Here is an 18,300-nt window from a genome sequence, read left to right on the forward strand (position 1 = left end):
ATCAATAATTCAACGGATAGTTTCTCATAATAAGCCAAATTATGGTTCACATATAAGAAGCTACCATTGCATGCATCCTCTCTCTCTCTCACGAGATTAATCTTTTCAAGGTTTTATGGTTAAGAGTTTGTACTAAAAATTTTTGCGTACATTTTTAAATTACTATAAGAAAAGAAATTGCGCATAAGTCAAACTTCTCCTTTAAACAATATATATTTGGACCTTCTAAATTATTAAAAGGAAAAATATGTAACATTTGAGTTTTTTTTTAATTTTTTTAATTTTGATATTAGGGTTGGGGGATTTGAATGCAACATTTTAGTGTTAAAATGTATTATTCAGAGACAATGTTTATTTTCTTCTCTTTATTAATAAAATATTGTATTAGGACAATTATGAAAGATTTTCTCCTCTTTTTTTCTTTGCTAATGGATTCCAACAGAGCCACCCAAAAAAAAAAGAAGAAAAAGATTGTAAAGGGGACTTGCATTAAACTAATTTATTTAAACCTTTTACAGGACAAGTACTATTCTAACTATTTAAGATAATAATAAGGACGCACTAAGACTATAAGTACAATAATTTGTTTGAGTTTTTTGGATACCAAATAATATGATATTATTTTATTGTTATAATCCATTTATCCATATTAACATTATGTTATTTTTTATTTTTTTAATATTGGAAATTGGGGAATTTTAATATCAATTTGTAAATTATTCACATACTGCTGCATAAGTTGATATAAAAAATAGTTCCCTAGGGGACAACTCTATAATAAAGTCACTATTCTTTTGGGCAATAATTTAGAATCCTCCACATTCATATTATATATATAGATATAGATATAGATATAGATATATATACATATTGCTAAGGACTATAATATTTTTTAAAATTAAAGAAGAGAGGGGTATGATTTGCATCTATGATAAAAAATGCTATCCATCATAATAATTTTCAATGAAACGGAATAATAATTTAATTGGTCATCAATGAAACAGAATGCCCATATAATAATGTAATTGATTATCAAATAAGATCATTTTCTTATAAAGCTTTTTCTTTTTTTTTAAACGCCAAAATAAGAAAATGACTAAATAGAGCCAAATACCTATACGAGGTCATCTTAACCTTTATTGAGGCCCTAGGCAAAATAATAATAAATGTTTAAAACTAATTTTAATTTTTTTGTCCATCTATTTTAATTTTTTTATTTTTAAAATGCAAAATTATCAATTAAATATTTGTATTCATGTTTTGATGATAAAATCTTTTCAACTCATAAATAATTATGTAACAGCGCCAAAAAGATTAATTAATTATATACCATAAACTTTCATAAAAAAATAAAAATAAATAAAAAGTTTCTATACCATGAACCATAACAAAAATTTGTAAATAATTACAAATAATAAAAAAAAATGAGAATGAACGACGAAAATAAATTTATTAAATAAATATAAAATTACGTTTTTTTGTGACTTTTTGAACCAAAGTGTGTAAACTATATAACAAAATTTAATAATATTTAGATGTGAAAGTAAATAAATAAAAAAAAGAAAGACAGTAAAAGGAGATGGAAAAGCTCGTTTATATGGAGGTTTTTAATTCTTTTAGAGTTAGAGCTTGAGACAAATATAAAAAATAAAGAATTTATTTATTTATTTATTTTTTTACAGAGAGAATTTAATAGTTGATTGATGCTTTTTTTTTTTAAAATTTAAAAAAATATATCAATAACAATTAAGTTAAAAATAATGAATTAAAATTAATGTTAAAATGTAAAAAGTCAAAAGTTTATGTTTACAAAAGAAATTTATTCCATCTTATTTACTAAATGAAAATTGCTAAAAAAATATATATAGATTGTCTGGAAATTTTTTGCTTTTGTTCTTTTTTTTTTTCTTTTTTTTTTTTCTTTTTTGGGTCTAAACATAGGTTTTAATGATATTTGCGTTCAGTCGGCTCTATACCTATTTTATCATCAATAACGACAAATAGCCAAAATTTATACATGTGCATGCACAATGGTTTCAAAATTTACTGTGTGTATATATTACCAAAAAATTTACCCTATGAATAATTTTTCATGGAAATCACCGTGTGGAATTGCTTTCCACACTATAATTGCTTTGTGGCTTTCCACACCCCTACAATTCGGGGTTGAAACTTGAAAGTACCAAAGCCTCTTTGTTAGCACTGTGAACCTACCTCATTATCTAGTTATAATGTTGGTTTAGCTTAGACTGTCTCTCACACTCATTATCCCTCTTTGGAAATTATGGCCTAAAATCAGTAGAGCCCCATTTGATTAAAATAGGGAAAGTCTACAACAAAATTTCCGATTTCCTATTTGTTTTATGGGCCGCCCAAGATCTAAAGCCTATATTTTTTTTTATTTTTTTTTTATTTGTATAGTTTCTATTTTGGGCCGTGTAGGCATTTAGTGCCAGTATCTCTAACCAGAAATCGTATTTAGTCCAACTTCTGTTTGTTGTCTTTCGTTCGAAATTCTTATTTAGATGTCCAACTTCAAGCATCAATATCAAGGAAAAAAAGAATAGCTTATTCCTCCGTATCTCATATGGGTTTCATAATTATAGGAATTGGTTCTATAAACGATACAGGACTCAATGGAGCCATTTTACAAATAATCTCTCATGGATTTATTGGCGCTGCGCTTTTTTTCTTGGCAGGACGAGTTATGAGAGAATACGTCTTGTTTATCTCGAGGAAATGGGTGGAATGGCTATCGCAATTCCAAAAATATTCACGACTTTCAGTATCTTATCGATGGCAGGAAATCTTTCATAATTTTATTTTATTTCGAGTTAGCAACTTCTATTTTATTTTTTTTTCGTTCCTTTCTTCTTCCCTTCGGATTGGAAAATAGAAAAATGGAGTCAGTCAAAAACCCAAAGGAGGTTCATGGCCAAGGGTAAAGATGTACGAGTAACGGTTATTTTGGAATGTACCGCTTGTGTTCGAAACCGTGTTAATAAAAAATCAATGGGCATTTCCAGATATATTACTCAAAAGAATCGACATAATACGCCCGGCAGATCTATTCACTCTATCAATAACCGAGCCGGATCTGGTGTATCATAAGGGATTTGCCTCGATCGTGGTTTACATACAATTATAGCTTCCATACCTGTTTATTTGGGATCGTCTCCCGGATAAAGAAAGAGCAAGAGTCAAAGAAAAGGTAGCGATTCAAATCAAGATTTATCTGGTACCCTACTCACAAAACTAAAAACGAAAAATAACAAAACAATATTCTATCAGATTACTTGTCTGAAAGAATCATCGTATGCTCCGGAAGATAGATTATTACGAGCCATCCTTGGCATTCAGGTATCCACTTCAAAGGAAACTTGTCTAAAGTTACCTATCGGCGGTAGAGGTCGAGTTATTGATGTGAGATGGATCCAAAAAAAAAGGGGTTCTAGTTATAATCCAACTCAATCATGTATGATGGAATCATCAAAGATTTGACCCTTTCGAACTCTGTCTGTAACTCACTGTAGGCTCGAGAAACAAATGGAAGGTGTGTCCGAACGAGATATCCAGCAACAAGAAGATGAGCAAAATCGAACATTCTCAAACTGGATTTTCAAATGTAAAAATTTGATTAAATAACCAAAATTAATGAATTATAATTTTTATTTATCTAATTAAAAAAAATGCATCCAGTAAAAAAATAAAAAATAAAACTGTAAATTGTTTTATCTAGATAAAAAGAGAAGTCATCTCTTATTCCAACAATAGTGAAGGACGTAATAGTAGGTTGTTAGAAAATATACATCTTGAGGTGGTCTTTTCCCAAACTAAAGAACCAGATTGATGGATTACCTTGACCTCACATAGACAATTAGATATAATAAAGAAGAATAAAACATAAAACCGACCTTAGCTCAGTTGGCAGAGCGGAGGACTGTAGTTGGAACAACAGCAGAAAATCCTTAGGTCGCTGGTTCGAATCCGGCAGGTCGGATGCTTTTATGTTTATTTTTTTCTCCAGTTTTTGTTATTATTATTTTTTTAATGGAAAGACTATGAATCATTCTGAGCCACATTTTGTGCTGCCATCGTTCCATAATCCACTCGAAATTACCAAAAATTCAGTCAACCCCGTGGAGAGACCAATAAACAAGTCACCCACCACATCAAAACAGAATTATAAAAACAACATTATCTTAAACTTCCCCAAATATTAGCATTATTTTTAACCACCAAATATTGGAGATCCAACCAAGTTGGCTGTTTTTAATGGAAACATGATAAGACCTGTGAGAACATAATGTTCATCAAGTTTATTGCGATAAATTCCTTGAAAACTACGTAACACCAAATCCAATTTTGACGACTCTAAAAATAGTTATCAATCTTTTATTAGGAAACAATCCTCTTCCACATCCCAAAAGTTCAAAGGATTCAATTTCTTGTACATCTTATCTGATAGTTTTTCTTATATAAGTTATTTATTAGCTGTATTATTAGTAAATCTCTAAATTCTTGTTACCTTCTATTCTTTGTTTGTAACTATATCTATATATATATATATATATATCAATACAATGATAGCAAGCTAGTCGAATTTCTCTGGCTCTCAATTTCTCTCTCTATATTAAAACTTCTTTTATCTTTTTGGTCAATCAATTCCATTAAACTAACACCCTCCATCAACATCCCAACATTTCCATAGAAAATTTGCACTCCGTAACCAAAAAAAATGCCACAAGCTTAGAAAAGAGGTGGATACGCCAAGCAAGAAACAGACACAAGAATGAAAAGGGGAATAGATTCAAAATCACTGAAATTACAAAACTAGCCGTCCTTGCATTCCCAATTCCTATTTCAAATAAAAACAAAAGCTAAAGAGAGGAAAAAAAACCAGTAGATGCAGTATCCGTGACAACTGACACACTCACTATCTCTTACATATAAATATATTTATTGTTTAAAGCGATGACTCTCTGACACATCTCTGCTGGCACACTGTATCCTATTTAACACACTGTGTCCCCTCCTCGTCTTCCACTTTTCCCATACCCAAAATTTTTATCTTTCATATTTCCAAATTACCATAAAGCATTGCCCTCTAAAATATCCCAACAATCCATATCTAATATAAAATTAGAAACTTCCACCCTGCGGCTGTTTTATTACCATCTAATTGGTCAGTTCAAGATAAAAAGTAATAATAATAATTTATTTACATTAAAAATTCATTTTTTATGTAGTATGAAATATGAATAAGCCCTCAAAGACTTTTTAGTGTAATTATTAATACAAATTTTTTTTCCTTTGCTCAAAATTTCCCTTTCACATGTACATGTACAGAAAGTGTATGATTATATTCGCCGCAGACACCGCAAAATCATCCAATGAAACGATGACATATCAGCAGAGGGTTCACATGTCCACCAAAAAAATCTCCAAAAATCATTAAAATCTCTTGCCTCCCCAAGTGGGTCCCAACGAGACTCCCCATAAAAATTCTGTTCCTCTGACTCCGAATGACATTGCGAGAGAAGTCCAAAGGAAATCCAGCTGTGCTCAACTACAATATTGTATATAATGCATGCAAATATGCAAATGAGGCTATCCAGGTTCTATCAAATAAAGCTACACCGTTTCATTCAACGTGTGGGACCCCCTTATTTGGAACCACGCGCACTTGGCGTTTTCCTATTGGCTCGAAACCGCAGTCCGCCTCCTATAGGACCTACCTAGCTTGTGCGCCAGCGCAGATAGCACCTGCCACGTGGCATCGCCTTCCTCGACCTGATTGTTGAAAAGTAGGGCCCGCTTAATTCTTGGGTCCCGCAGGTTCCTTTGAATTGTGGTGAGGTTGGTCGCTGCCACGTGTTCAAGAATCATTCCCAACTTTCCCACGTCCTTTTCAGCCACCGTTAGGGATATCTCCGGCCACTTAACGGCGTCCGCGAAAGGCAACCGGATACCATCGGCTATGATGACCGGCACACATCCCAATGCTACGGATTCTACTAGCCTAGGACTCCATGGGGCCCACCCAAGGGGACAGAGACAGAAGACCGATCGTACGATCTCTGACTGGTAACCGGGGAACCTAGTCCTCTGGAGGTAAAACCTCCGGTCACCGTTGTATCTCCGCCATATCATCGTCCGTACCCGCCTAAAACAAACCAAAAAAAAAAAAAACAAGGACAAAGTTAAAGAGAAAAATCTCGAGGGGTTTATCAGCAAAATAATGATTAAGACATTGATTAAGGTGGGGATTAATTAATGATGACGAATTAATTACCTGCCGTAAAACCGACCGCTGACGTTTTTGGGGTGGACTTCCATTTTCCCCCTGAAGAAGGCGAAGATGTCTCGCCGGCCGTTCGCCGGAGAACTCTCGATGGTCGTCCGTACGCTTTCCGGCGAGATGTAAGGCGGGATTACCACATTCTCTACATCTTGACACGGGTGTTTGTATTTCACACCAAATGTCTGCAAAATTATGGACTTCTTCAAGAACTCCGCTACGCCATCTGCAATCGCCACGTCCTCCTACAAATAAAATTTTTTAAAAAAAAAGTCAAAATCAAAATCCAGCAGAACCCAAAAATGAAAAACAGAGGACAATAAAAAAATAAATAAAAAAAGGAAGGGATTGGGCATGTTACCAGGGTGTGGAAGCAAGCACCAAAATCATGAGAGGCAACGAACACGTGGTCGGAGCCTTGGGTCCGATTCCAAAAGGGGTACTCCGATGAGATGAGGTGGATAGCCGAGGCCAAAAGAGGCCTAGCGTGGCCGATTGCTGGGAACCCATTAACGGTGCTGAAGTTGCAGGACACATAGACCGGGACGAAGAAGAAATCGGCCTCGTAAGGATCAAAGGTGCGCACTTCGCTGGTCAACAGGGCTTTGTGTATGGCCACCTCAGAAGCGAACAGATGGTTGCTGCATCGCTCGTTTGAGAGCCAATCTGTGTTGTATTTTGGTGGCAAATCGTACACAAAAATCTTCAAATTATTCAACAACCCTGTTTAAAAAAAAAAAAAAAAAACAAAAAAAGCTTTAGGCAAACAAAAAATAATAGCAAACAGAGAATATCAATACGATCAAGGCAGGGAAAATGACCTTGGTTTGTATGTTCAGTTCGGAGCTGGGTAGCATTATTATTACCGTTGAACTCGATGAGAGCACGAGAGGCGAGGCTGGATTTGGAATTAGAAACATGGGTTTTGGATAAAGATGTGAGCTTGCTCTGAGGATTGTTGCTGATGAGGTAGGAGCTGAAGAAATAGAGGGTCAAAGAGAGCCAAAGAACCCATTTGTAATATCTGTAAAAAAAGCTCTTATCCTGTAGTCTTCCATGTTTATGCAACAGCTTCATCTTAACATAGAACCCCCTGTTCCTAGGGGGCCTCTTCTGCTCCACCATCTCATTTAAACCCCACCCCCCAACCCCCCAGGAAAAAAAAAAAAAATCTTAAAAAAACAACAGGGTTTTAGTAGTTGTTGCAGAGCTTTCGGTTTCTGGTATGAAGATGAAGTGGAAACAAAGGAACAGTGATTGGACGATGTGGGAGTTTGTTGGCGTTTCGTTTTTACAACCAAAAAATAAAAAAACTACATACAAGATCAAGGTTTTGGACCCAAAAAAAAAAATATATATATATATATTAATTTAATATTTTGCTACAGTTCTTCGAATGGTTTTTTGGGTTAAGTTCTGGTTCGGAACATCAACACCAATTTAAAATTTCAAAAAATAAAAATAAAAAAAATAAAAAGAAAGGAAAAGACAGAAATTGCAGAGTGGAAGAGAGAGAGATGGGTTATAAGGGGGTTCACATGGTGATGGAGCAGAATGGACCTCGGCGAAGGTCTCGGTTTCTATGCTTCTTTTGGTCCCTTGGTCCTTCTGAGAATTCTTTGAAGACTTTAAAATGACGAAAATGTCCTCCTTGATTTTCAACTTTAGACATACCTTTTGGTAAAAAGACAAAATATGCTTAAATGTATCTCGTATAATCCGAGAAAGTTCAATCCATCACATCTGTCTTTCTGTTGTTAATCAAGAAATTACAGCTGTGTTTAAATGGCTGTCGATCGTAGATCGAGTTTGATGAACGGTTTAGATCTATAATAATCTTTTTTTATTATTTTTAACGACATTTTTCCGGTAAACAACAGGGCAAAGTTGGGATAAGACATTCAAGTCTGAAAGTCTGACAGCGTGAGAAAATGGGCAAGAAAGAGAGAAAAAAGAAAAAGAGGGAAAATTTGAGAAAAGAAACGGTGCACTTGTAAAGGACCTTTTAATGCTCACCAATAATGTTCAACAAAGTTTTGCAGAGACTTAATTAAGTTGTACATCCAAAAAGAAAAGTAATAAAGAAAAAAAAGGCAATGATTTTATTAGAGTTTATGTGACCTTAATTACCAATGGAACTCAAGGGTTAATTATATGCAATTAGATTCGGTAACTATTGAACAGAAAATTAGGCAGACCACCGCATACATTTTTTTTGGTGAATAGACCACCTCATACATTAATGATGGTATTGAAATCAGAGATCATTGATTAAAAGGAAACTATATTTTAATTTTCATGGTGTTTTTTTTTTTTTTAATAATTTTCATGGTTGAAACGCATGAAATTAACCAAATTGATCTTTAAATAAATCAAAAAGCAGTGCTATATAATCGAAAATCTTTAAGTTCATCATCTTGTTTTTTGTTTTAATATTTTTCTATTTTTCTTTGGAAAAGAGAAAAACTATTAACAAAGTAGCTTTCGTGTGAGAGTTGAAGAAGAAATTGGCTAAATTTTGGATCTATTAGATCCGCGGTTTGAATAATTCAGAGACTATTCGTACCTAGTCATTATCATCATTCATCAGATGAATTAATAAAAACAGAAAATAGGAAACAAACAATCTATGCATCTCCATCAATTTGAGTTGGTCCACCTTCAGTCTTTCCAACTACAAGATAGAATTTTGAAAAGAAAAAAAATAATAATAATAATAACAACAAAAACCTTCAGAGAGACGCTGTACATATATCCAGAGAAAATGTAAATGAATCAAAAATAAAAACTTGCCCATGAATTTGAGTAAAACTTGTGCCATCATCATGATCACTTGCCTGAAACAGAATATGCGTACAGCAATTTGGCAAAGACTGAAAGACAAAATGATTTTGGGTCCTCCGTATTTTCTGTTTTTATTTCTGTCTGAATTCTTATACTTTGGCATGAAGACAGTGACTCCAATTATCATGTTGTCTTTAATAGACAGTTTAAATTACTAAAATAATCATGTTTCTAAGATTATTTTCGGATTTGGTATGTCTTGGAAAGTATGAGTGTGTTAACAAGATCTTGCTTAAACAATTTCTTCCATCAAGGCCAACCAAAAATAGGACTTGTAAATTTAAAACGACATAGTAATTGATGTCATGTCTCTGACTAAAAGAATCTAATAGCAAGGTCTCTTATAAATATTCTATTCACCCAAAAACCAAAAAAAAAAAAAAAAAAAAAAAAGGTCTCTTATAAATATATTTGAGGTCAGAATTCTTCACCGAATATAGTAAATATTGTGATTGATTGAGTTCAAAGAGTGTGGTACACGGCAAGATCTGGGTTTGGTTACGTGCAGCTACAAACAAACAATAATATATTGGTCTTCCTTTCTAATCATCTCTCCAATTGAATCCAAACACTTTGTATTTTCAAAATAAATAAATAAATAAACAAAGAGATAAATAATCCAACAATTTGTACATTCGAAATAATTGTCTAGTTTCATGAAATCATCAAAACAGCTAGAATAAGAGGGGCGGGACCTCGTTTCCAATTGCATCCAAAATCAAATGAATACTGAATTGAATACTCACCCAAAACTTGATGTCATTTTTGGAATTTTATTTTGATTATCATTTTGGTGGTGTTAGCATTAATTCTGTGATAATAGCAGCCAAAGCCAAAGCCAATCCACCGCCACACCTATCAAAGTATAATTAAGTGGGCTACCATATGTCATTATCAGTCTACACCGGCGATTACCATTATCTTAATTTTCATAATCTAATCTACCTATAAAAGTTTTTATTATTATAATTAAATTTTGAACATTGATTCATAAGTATGTTTTTATAGATAATTTAACGGTAAAGATATTGTTTTTTTTTTTCTATAAATAAAAATACAGAAGGTATATCGATTAATAATATATTTTTCTTTAGCTAAAATCTTAATTTTTTTTTTATAAATATAAAATTTCGCATTAATTGGTATAATGGTGAAAAAAAAAAAAAAAGGATCGAGTGGAATATCTTAAGTGCTATGTCAGCCAATTTTTTTGAGTTAGCCTAAAGGAATCAAGATTTGTCATTTTCACTTGTTCATTAAGGAATGAGCACCAAGCTGAAAATGAAGGGTAGGCAAAAAGTGCCCTTAGTTCATTACAAATTTGGACTCGTTTGATTTGGGGATAGAGCTAGACAAAGTTTTCGGTGACATAATGATAATGTCCATCATACTTAATAAAGTTGCGAATTCAATATCCAGTGATTGCGTAATTTCACGAGGTTTCCAGATACAGTGAAAATAATTTTATTTTGGTTAAAATTTTTTGCCAACAATAAGAAAAATATTGCTCTCTCTATATATATATTTTGAAAACAAATAGTGGCGATTTTATGACATTAACATTGCTATTTTGTCATTATTCTAAAATCAGGATTAAATCTATCTTTTAATTAATTAATACTTTTGGTTAACTAATATTTTTCATTAATTTTATGCAAGGTGTCACAGAGTCATTTTACTTTCATTGGATAAAATGTCCAATAGTCATTTAAATAATTGTTTTCAATTATAATTCATCAACTTCTTAAAATTAACAACGCACACTTGACCATTACACAAGCTTTGATTATTAAAATATTAAATTTAAGTCAAGGTTTTAATTTTATACTTACCAATTTGATTATCTAAACTATAATACTTAAAACCCTTTTTACATAATAGTTGCATATTCACCAAGCCTATAATTAGCACCTTATTTATCCATTCTATTTTTTTTTAATAAAAATAAAAAGAAAAACATGCAAAAACAAAAAACGCAGAAAGTGCATGCCACCTAACATTGTGGTCTAGTTGGAAAATGTGTTCATTCTCCTTATTTATTGTTTGTTTTCAGTCACTCTCCGAAATTAGATGTCAGTTGGTACAGTTATGAGGGTGGTTGGCTCCTGGTGGACACTTGAATTTTTTTTTTTTTCCTATATTGGTGATATAATATCATTTTATTTAAAATTTTAATAATATTTATTTTTTTAAAATGAAATGAAATTTTATTACAGATTGGATAAAAATAGAAATATGAAAAAACAAACAGAAAAGATCCCCCCGTTCAACCTATAAAATATTAAATATGCTTATTAGATGAATTCAATATTAGAGGATGAACCCATTGTGTAAAATATTGGTCTAAATGCTCCTTAACAACACTATAGAATGCATATATATATATATATATAGATTAATTTAGAGCAAAAAGCTACAAGGTTAATTTGTTTGGCTTTTCCATCATTAGGTTTCCAATTTTTGATCCACAAGTAATTCCTGCTACCAAGAAGTGATACCTTGAAATTGAATCTTAGGCTGAAAATAGAATGGAATGAATGGCTTTCAATGGTCCCACTTTTTTTTTTTTTTTTTTTGGGGCCTTTTCAGAAACCATATAAATATGTATTATTTGGTTGATTATGGTATCTATGTTAAGGTCAATCAGATGGTGAGCAGGCTTTGGTTGGAGAAGTAGATTCATCATCATCATCATCTAAATAATGAAACTATGCTTCAAGTTAGATTCACTATCATTAGTGTGGGGTGTACATCACAGTGTCTTGGCATAATTATGTAGTTTTGCCTTTTCGCAGATTTTGAATGGATAAAAAAGTAAGAGCCTCATCACCATTTATTTTATGGAAATAATTAACAAAAGTAACAAAGTCGTTCAAGGTTTTTGGGGTTCAAGGAATGTGAATACCTTCAATTTTTTATTCTTTGGGTTGCTTTTCGATTTAAGTACCTTAAAAAAACAAAAAAAAAAAAGTTCCAAGTGGCTATAAAGCGTAACTGTTCCATTAATCGATTCAAACACCATTTGTTCTTGTGATTCTTGATAAAATAATAATAATAATAAATATAAAAAACTAAAAATTATTAGATTAACTAAAAATCTTAAAATAATCATACAAATTTAAAAAATAAGAAAAAGTAAAGAGGAGAATGGAGCACTTTTTTATTTTTGTTTTTATTTTTTTTTATCATTGGAGATTGGGGCTCTTTGACTCTACAAAATTTTCATATTGAATGGTTTAAATTAATGGTGGTACTACATAATGGAGAAAGCAGAAACTAATGGTTAGAGATCAACTTTGAATCTAATTTAGATTGGAAACGCATAAAAATTCATTTAAACATATAATTATAGATTAAGGCATTTATGGGTAACTCAGCAGCTGCAAACAGTTATCGCAAGATGACCAAACTACTGAGACCGTCCCAAGCAAACCCATAGAAAGAATGTATAGGTAGGGCTATTGTTCTTTAACAATTTGTGACCATCTTTGTCTGGCACTTATAGAGACATGGCAATTCCTTATGCTTCTTGTGCTGCATCATCGATTTTAGGATTGCCCATTCCAATAATCATGAATTCCTAGTTTCACTTAGCCCGTTGCCTTTTTCACTCTCACGAGTTAAGGACAATCTTCTTAAATTTTAATTTGATCAAACTCTTTTTTTTTTTTTTCCCTGAAATTTACAAAAACATAATTTACCATTAAAATATTAATGATGCATCTCTCGATAAGAATGGATCTCACTTTTAGAAATATATGTATATATATATTTTAAAAATGAATAATTATTACTGTTACAATGTCTATCATTAATGAAAATTGTATTGAGATATAGTATAATTTCAGTGAAGGATGAAAAACTTATGTACAACTTGTACCATTAAATTTTTTGTGGGTAATCTCTTTGTATCAGTTTTTTTTTTTTTTTTTTTTTTTTGGTTGTAAATCTTTCTATCAATAATTTGGTACAACTAATGATCATACGTTAAATAATTATTTTATACCATCCAACTAACCAGTTGTAGGGTTATGACTGACGAGATTTTAGTTATTTTGTACATGTGATAAGATGCAAATGTTGTATATAAATTTTTCTTCTAATAATAACACTATATGACTAAGGTCCGATGGCTGATTGGGTGACCCAGCCATTTAAATTATTTACATATATATGTATATATATATACATATATATGTATATATATATATATATATTTGGTGAATTGCAAATTGCAAGCCATTTCAATTAAACATATTTTCAACAAAAGGGAATCGACCCTAAAATAGTTAGTATATATCTTGATGCTTGAGATTATGCAAAGAGCAGCCGTCATTTGAGGTTTGAATACCCTAATGTTAGGCACATGATTTTGAAAACCAGTATAACGTGGGACCAACAATCCTACCCTATAATTCATGCAAGTATTTAAAAAGGAGATTATTAGGAGGGTCCCTCCAATTGGAGGACTATGAACTGGAAAGCTTGAGACATTTTTTTGGGGCCAGACACAGAGAGGTGTGAGCTGTAGGAGCACATGCAGAGCCATAACAAGAGCATCTGCTGAATTATTGGTTAAAAGGGTTTGGGACAATTTGCCTTTGGCCTTAGAATTTCGAACCAAGCTTAAGCATATTGCCCATGTTTTCTTGTGTATATGAGAGGGAACAGACTGAATTGGAATTTTTATTTTTTTGATTTTATTCGGAAAGAGATTTAGGGAGAGTAAGTTGCCTTTTTCTCTAGGTCGCATTTGGGACCCATTTCCAATCTTTCAATAATTTTATTCTAAATATCCATGATTGAAACTGGAAAGTAACTTATGTTTAAACCCAAATAGGCCCTGCTTGTCCATGCAAGCTTCCTTTAAATAGCCTGTTTGGTCTCCACAGGTTGATATTTTGCTATCTATTTACTTTTTTTTTTTAATAATTTATAAAAAATATTATTTATCACCATTGTTGACCAACATCAATAGCATGAAGATGTAACTTGTCAATTTAAATAATAAATAATGCTAAAAATATCAAATAAATATATTAAGAGTCATATATTAATATTTTATTAATTCATATCTTGTAACACTTATCCATAACTAAATTATAATAAATATTAATTAATAAAATATTAACACTTGACTTTTGGTATCCATGTCAGGACCCGTCCAGAATTCCTTTCCCGGAACCCTAGACAGCCCTGATCCCAGGGAAACCCTACCGGACCCTCCAAAGGAAAATCCGACAGAGCCTCCCCTAAGGGATTTACTTACCACACTTTACCTGTACTGAAAACACAACAGCAGCGGAAAACTTGGTTCGCTCCGGAAGAACGTCTACCACCACTTGCACCTAAGGGAACGGAATTTAAGAGTGTGAGATGCTAATCATCTCCGTGAGTAACCCGAACTACTGAACACCTTTTGATAATAATAATAAAATAATAACAATTAAGGAGTGGAACAAATACCAACAATTAACCTTTGGAAAATAATGATTTCCCTCAAAACTCTCACCAATCGCTCCGTTTGAAATGTTCCCTTTTTAAAACCTTTTCGCAAAACCCAATGTGCATACCTCCCAAAAACCAAGGGATTAAATAATTTAACAACAACAATTAAATAAATACATACCCCAAATATATAATAAAAATATAATAAATTATAATAAATAAATTTTGAACACCTTTGGGGTTTAAACCATTATTTGCAATTACACCGACAATTACACCTGACGCACCACACCATATACCGGTGATGCCCTCCGATACCCAGCGTCCCGAGCACCGACTGGCGGGAGGTTAAAGAGAGAAACCTGCAGTGGTCACTTCGGCGTCCCGACAGTACCGACTGCTAAAAACCATCACCCGGCCAAGGAGGGGGGCGGCTGTGCGCAACAATAACCTTGCCTGCCCACGGTCCAATGGCAACTCACGGGTGAAGTAATAACCGCACGCTAAACCATATAATAACCGCGTGCTAAACCACGTGTCCATACACCATACACCAGAACACCAATACTGTATGAGTGCGTCTAAAAATAAACATAAACAACCAACCGTACCGTTTTTCCAAAAACCACCGTGGGAAGTATACCAAAATTTCACAAAACACCATCCCACATATTTTATCCAATCACCCGGTACGAAATAACGATAACAACAAACCACAATTTTCTCGAAATACAAAATGCAACCATAAAAATACCGCGGGCATAAATTATAAAATTTAACCAAATATTTTCATAAAATATTTAACCCAATTATGCCCGAGAAATCACATTTGAAACCACGTAAAATTAATACCGAAACATACCTTGCTCATGCATAACAAATAAATTAAATTAAACCGCATTAAAACCATAATTAAACCACACCACATGAGCATAATTTAAATACTAAATTAAATACCAATTAAATATAATTAATTGCCCAAAATAATTTTTGAAGGTGGGTCACTCACCTGGAGAGCGCAAATCAACTAAGATCCTCCTCGGGATCCACTCCACTACTCGCGCGTGCACCTAAACAACCACAGTGCACAAACCAAAAATATTAATATTTTATTCGGGTAATTCCCAAATGGATACCCGGGGAGCGAACACCAAGCGACATCTAAAGGTTACGAGTTATATACCGAATCGAAGCTCGCGTGATGAGGATCACGGATTCGGTCTTACTTTCCGGTGATCGAACCCGACGGGGTCGGAATCTCGCCGGAAAGCTTTTCGAGTTTCGGCTCCGCAATTCTCCCAAACCGTCGTGAATTGGCGGAAACGGAAGTCGGATTTGGGTTCAGGAGGTCGAACATTGGGGACTGGAGCTGGCCAGAATTTTCGGGTACTCGCTGGAACAGTAATTTCCGGCAGGCCGCCACGTCACCGGCAACCGTCACCGGAACAGTATTTTTCGACGGTGGCCGTTTGCTGTGAAATTTTGCAGATTTGTAGATCGTGAGGAGAGCAATCCAACGGGACCGACGGTGAGCAAAACGGAGGTCGGACGGCGGAGAAATCACCGTTTGAAGATTTTCGACCCCTCGCCGGAAAATGCTCCGATCCCGGTGCGTTGGTCGTCCGATGGCCGTGATTTTTGGTGGGTAGGCCGGACTTGAGGAGAGGATCAAGGCTGTCAGGCGCGTGTGGCCGGAAAGTGGCCGGAACAGTGCCGATTCGCGGTGGCCGGCGGTGGAGGGGAAAAATCGCCGCCAAACTTCGGACGTCCGATCCGGGCGCGTCCGGCGGCCGTTCACCGTGAAACTTGGAGGTTTTGCCGGCAATGAGGTGGGCAAGCTTTCTGTCCGGCGCGTGTACAGTAACTCAGCCGGAACAGTGGAAAACTCCGGTGGCCGGCGGTGGCTCTCTCTCTCTCTTTCTCTCTCCTCTCTCTCTTTCTCTCTCTTCTCTCTCTTTCTCTCTCTTCCCCGAGAGTTTTTCAAAATTAAAACCCTGCGTGACACTGTTCATGCCACGTGGACCAATCAGAAACTGACACGTGGCGTTTCACTGTTCACCGACCCAAAAAAATATTAAAATAATACGGTATCCGGTAAACTTCAAACGTCCATAACCTTTTAACCGGATGTCCGTTTTGAGCGTGCCGCTAGTCTGTGAACTCGTATCGACGAGCACTTCACAACCAAGCATGAGTCAAAGCTCAATTCCCCATAAACAAAAAGTCAACCTCAGCACTCCTTGGACAGTTTGGACCGCAACTTGTTTCGTCCATAACTTCCAAACCGTAGCTCCGTTTTCGACGTGCTACCAGTCTACGAACTCGTGGCATCGTGCACTTCGCCACGGTACCCTAGTCAACTCAACATTCTCACCGAGTCAAAAAGTCAACTTTTGACCCCTTTGGTCAACGGTCAACAGTCAACCTCGGTCAACGTGCACGGATTCCGGTGCGATTTGGGACGGGGTGTTACAATCCATCTTGATACATTTATTTGGTATTTCTAGTATTACTCTTTAAATAGCTATCCAAAATGATTATTTTTTCTAATTAGGATTTTAAAATTAAAAAGAATTTATAATTAAATTTTGCTAATTAACAATTATCATATCAATTAGAATCCTACCGGTAACAATAATTACTAATAACAAATAACAAAACTCATAATTTATACATAGAGAGAGAGTTTTGACTTGTTAGAAATATATTCTTACCTTATAGAAATTGTGTTGACGGGAAAATGAAAATAATAACTATTAGTACTTGTTATATGGGTTCACATCATACTATGGGAAAATGTTATCAACATATAAAACTTACACATAAATATATATATATATATATATATATATATATATTTATACATATCTGTATTAAACGCATCCTCAACTAGAATTTTAATTTAAAGTATTAACTTTTCTTCTATCAGAGAAGGAAAAAAAAAAAAAAATAGAAGAAATAAAAAAACCCAGAATATTTTTTTGATAAAAATTTTAAACCATTATTTGAAATATCACTTTTAAAACTTGTCATGTAACCATATCATTATAATTTGGAAAGTCATTTCTAAAATTTCATTTTTTCGTTTAATACCTAAATGGTTAGAACTTAGAAGCTAACGTCAGTCTTCAAACTATTTTAGTTACTAAAACTGGTAGGTCCCAAAATTTAAACTGGTAGTCCCAAATTTAACAACCCTTAGATTTTGTAAATTATTATTATATATATATATATATATATGCAATTAATGTAATTAAAAAGCGTTATAAAATCACTATATGTATGTATCTACATAAATATAAAAATAATTTATAAAATATTGTGTAATTGAAATAATCATAAATTAAAAAGTATAGGTATAGTGTACTAAAATTTTTATATGGACAAACATTACATCTAAAATATACATGCAAGATGACAAAGAAAAAAAAAATAGATTTTTTTATTTTTAATTTTTTGGTAAATCATATATTATCTAACTTAGGAATAGGGGATATATGGTACACAGTTTTGAACATTAAGAAAACTGAACCGCCCTTTTTTAACCAATCTACAAGAGTATAGCTTGGTTGTGATGAGAATGGATTTTATTGGTAGCTCAAATCAAAGACAAAAAATAAAAATCTATAACTGGTCCGATCTAAATATATCTTGAAACGGTACTATGAGTTTATATTTTAAAGACTTCATGTCAGACGAGGATTAGT

At 33.5% G+C, this 18,300-nt stretch overlaps 1 protein-coding gene and 1 non-coding gene across 2 annotated transcripts; one reads left to right on the forward strand and one right to left on the reverse strand.

Moving 5' to 3' along the window:
- The first annotated feature begins 3,909 nt into the window (after window positions 1-3,909).
- On the forward strand, window positions 3,910-4,000 carry TRNAY-GUA (transfer RNA tyrosine (anticodon GUA)). Its single transcript is given in 2 exon segments — window positions 3,910-3,946; window positions 3,965-4,000. It is a non-coding gene; the product is annotated as a tRNA-Tyr (tRNA).
- Window positions 4,001-5,197: 1,197 nt separating this feature from the next.
- On the reverse strand, window positions 5,198-7,974 carry LOC107411604 (probable glucuronoxylan glucuronosyltransferase IRX7). The gene is made up of 4 exons (XM_016019218.4): window positions 7,123-7,974; window positions 6,663-7,024; window positions 6,296-6,546; window positions 5,198-6,166 (listed from the first exon to the last, which is right to left on the reverse strand). The coding sequence occupies exons 1-4, from the start codon at window positions 7,424-7,426 to the stop codon at window positions 5,698-5,700; spliced, it is 1,386 nt and encodes a 461-aa protein (XP_015874704.3). The 5' UTR covers window positions 7,427-7,974; the 3' UTR covers window positions 5,198-5,697.
- Between the last annotated feature and the right edge of the window lie 10,326 nt (window positions 7,975-18,300).

The sequence above is a fragment of the Ziziphus jujuba genome, chromosome 10 (assembly GCF_031755915.1).
Source record: "Ziziphus jujuba cultivar Dongzao chromosome 10, ASM3175591v1".
NCBI lineage: Eukaryota > Viridiplantae > Streptophyta > Magnoliopsida > Rosales > Rhamnaceae > Ziziphus > Ziziphus jujuba.

What these genes read in the sequence shown, in the direction of transcription:
- LOC107411604 (XM_016019218.4), bottom strand. Translation starts at nt 7,426, where the DNA reads ATGGTGGAGCAGAAGAGGCCCCCTAGGAACAGGGGGTTCTATGTTAAG. An exon ending in GTGCTTGCTTCCACACCCTG is followed by an intron (nt 6,547 to 6,662) that starts GTAACATGCCCA and finishes TTTTATTTGTAG; the next exon opens with GAGGACGTGGCGATTGCAGA. An exon ending in AGCGGTCGGTTTTACGGCAG is followed by an intron (nt 6,167 to 6,295) that starts GTAATTAATTCG and finishes GGTTTGTTTTAG; the next exon opens with GCGGGTACGGACGATGATAT.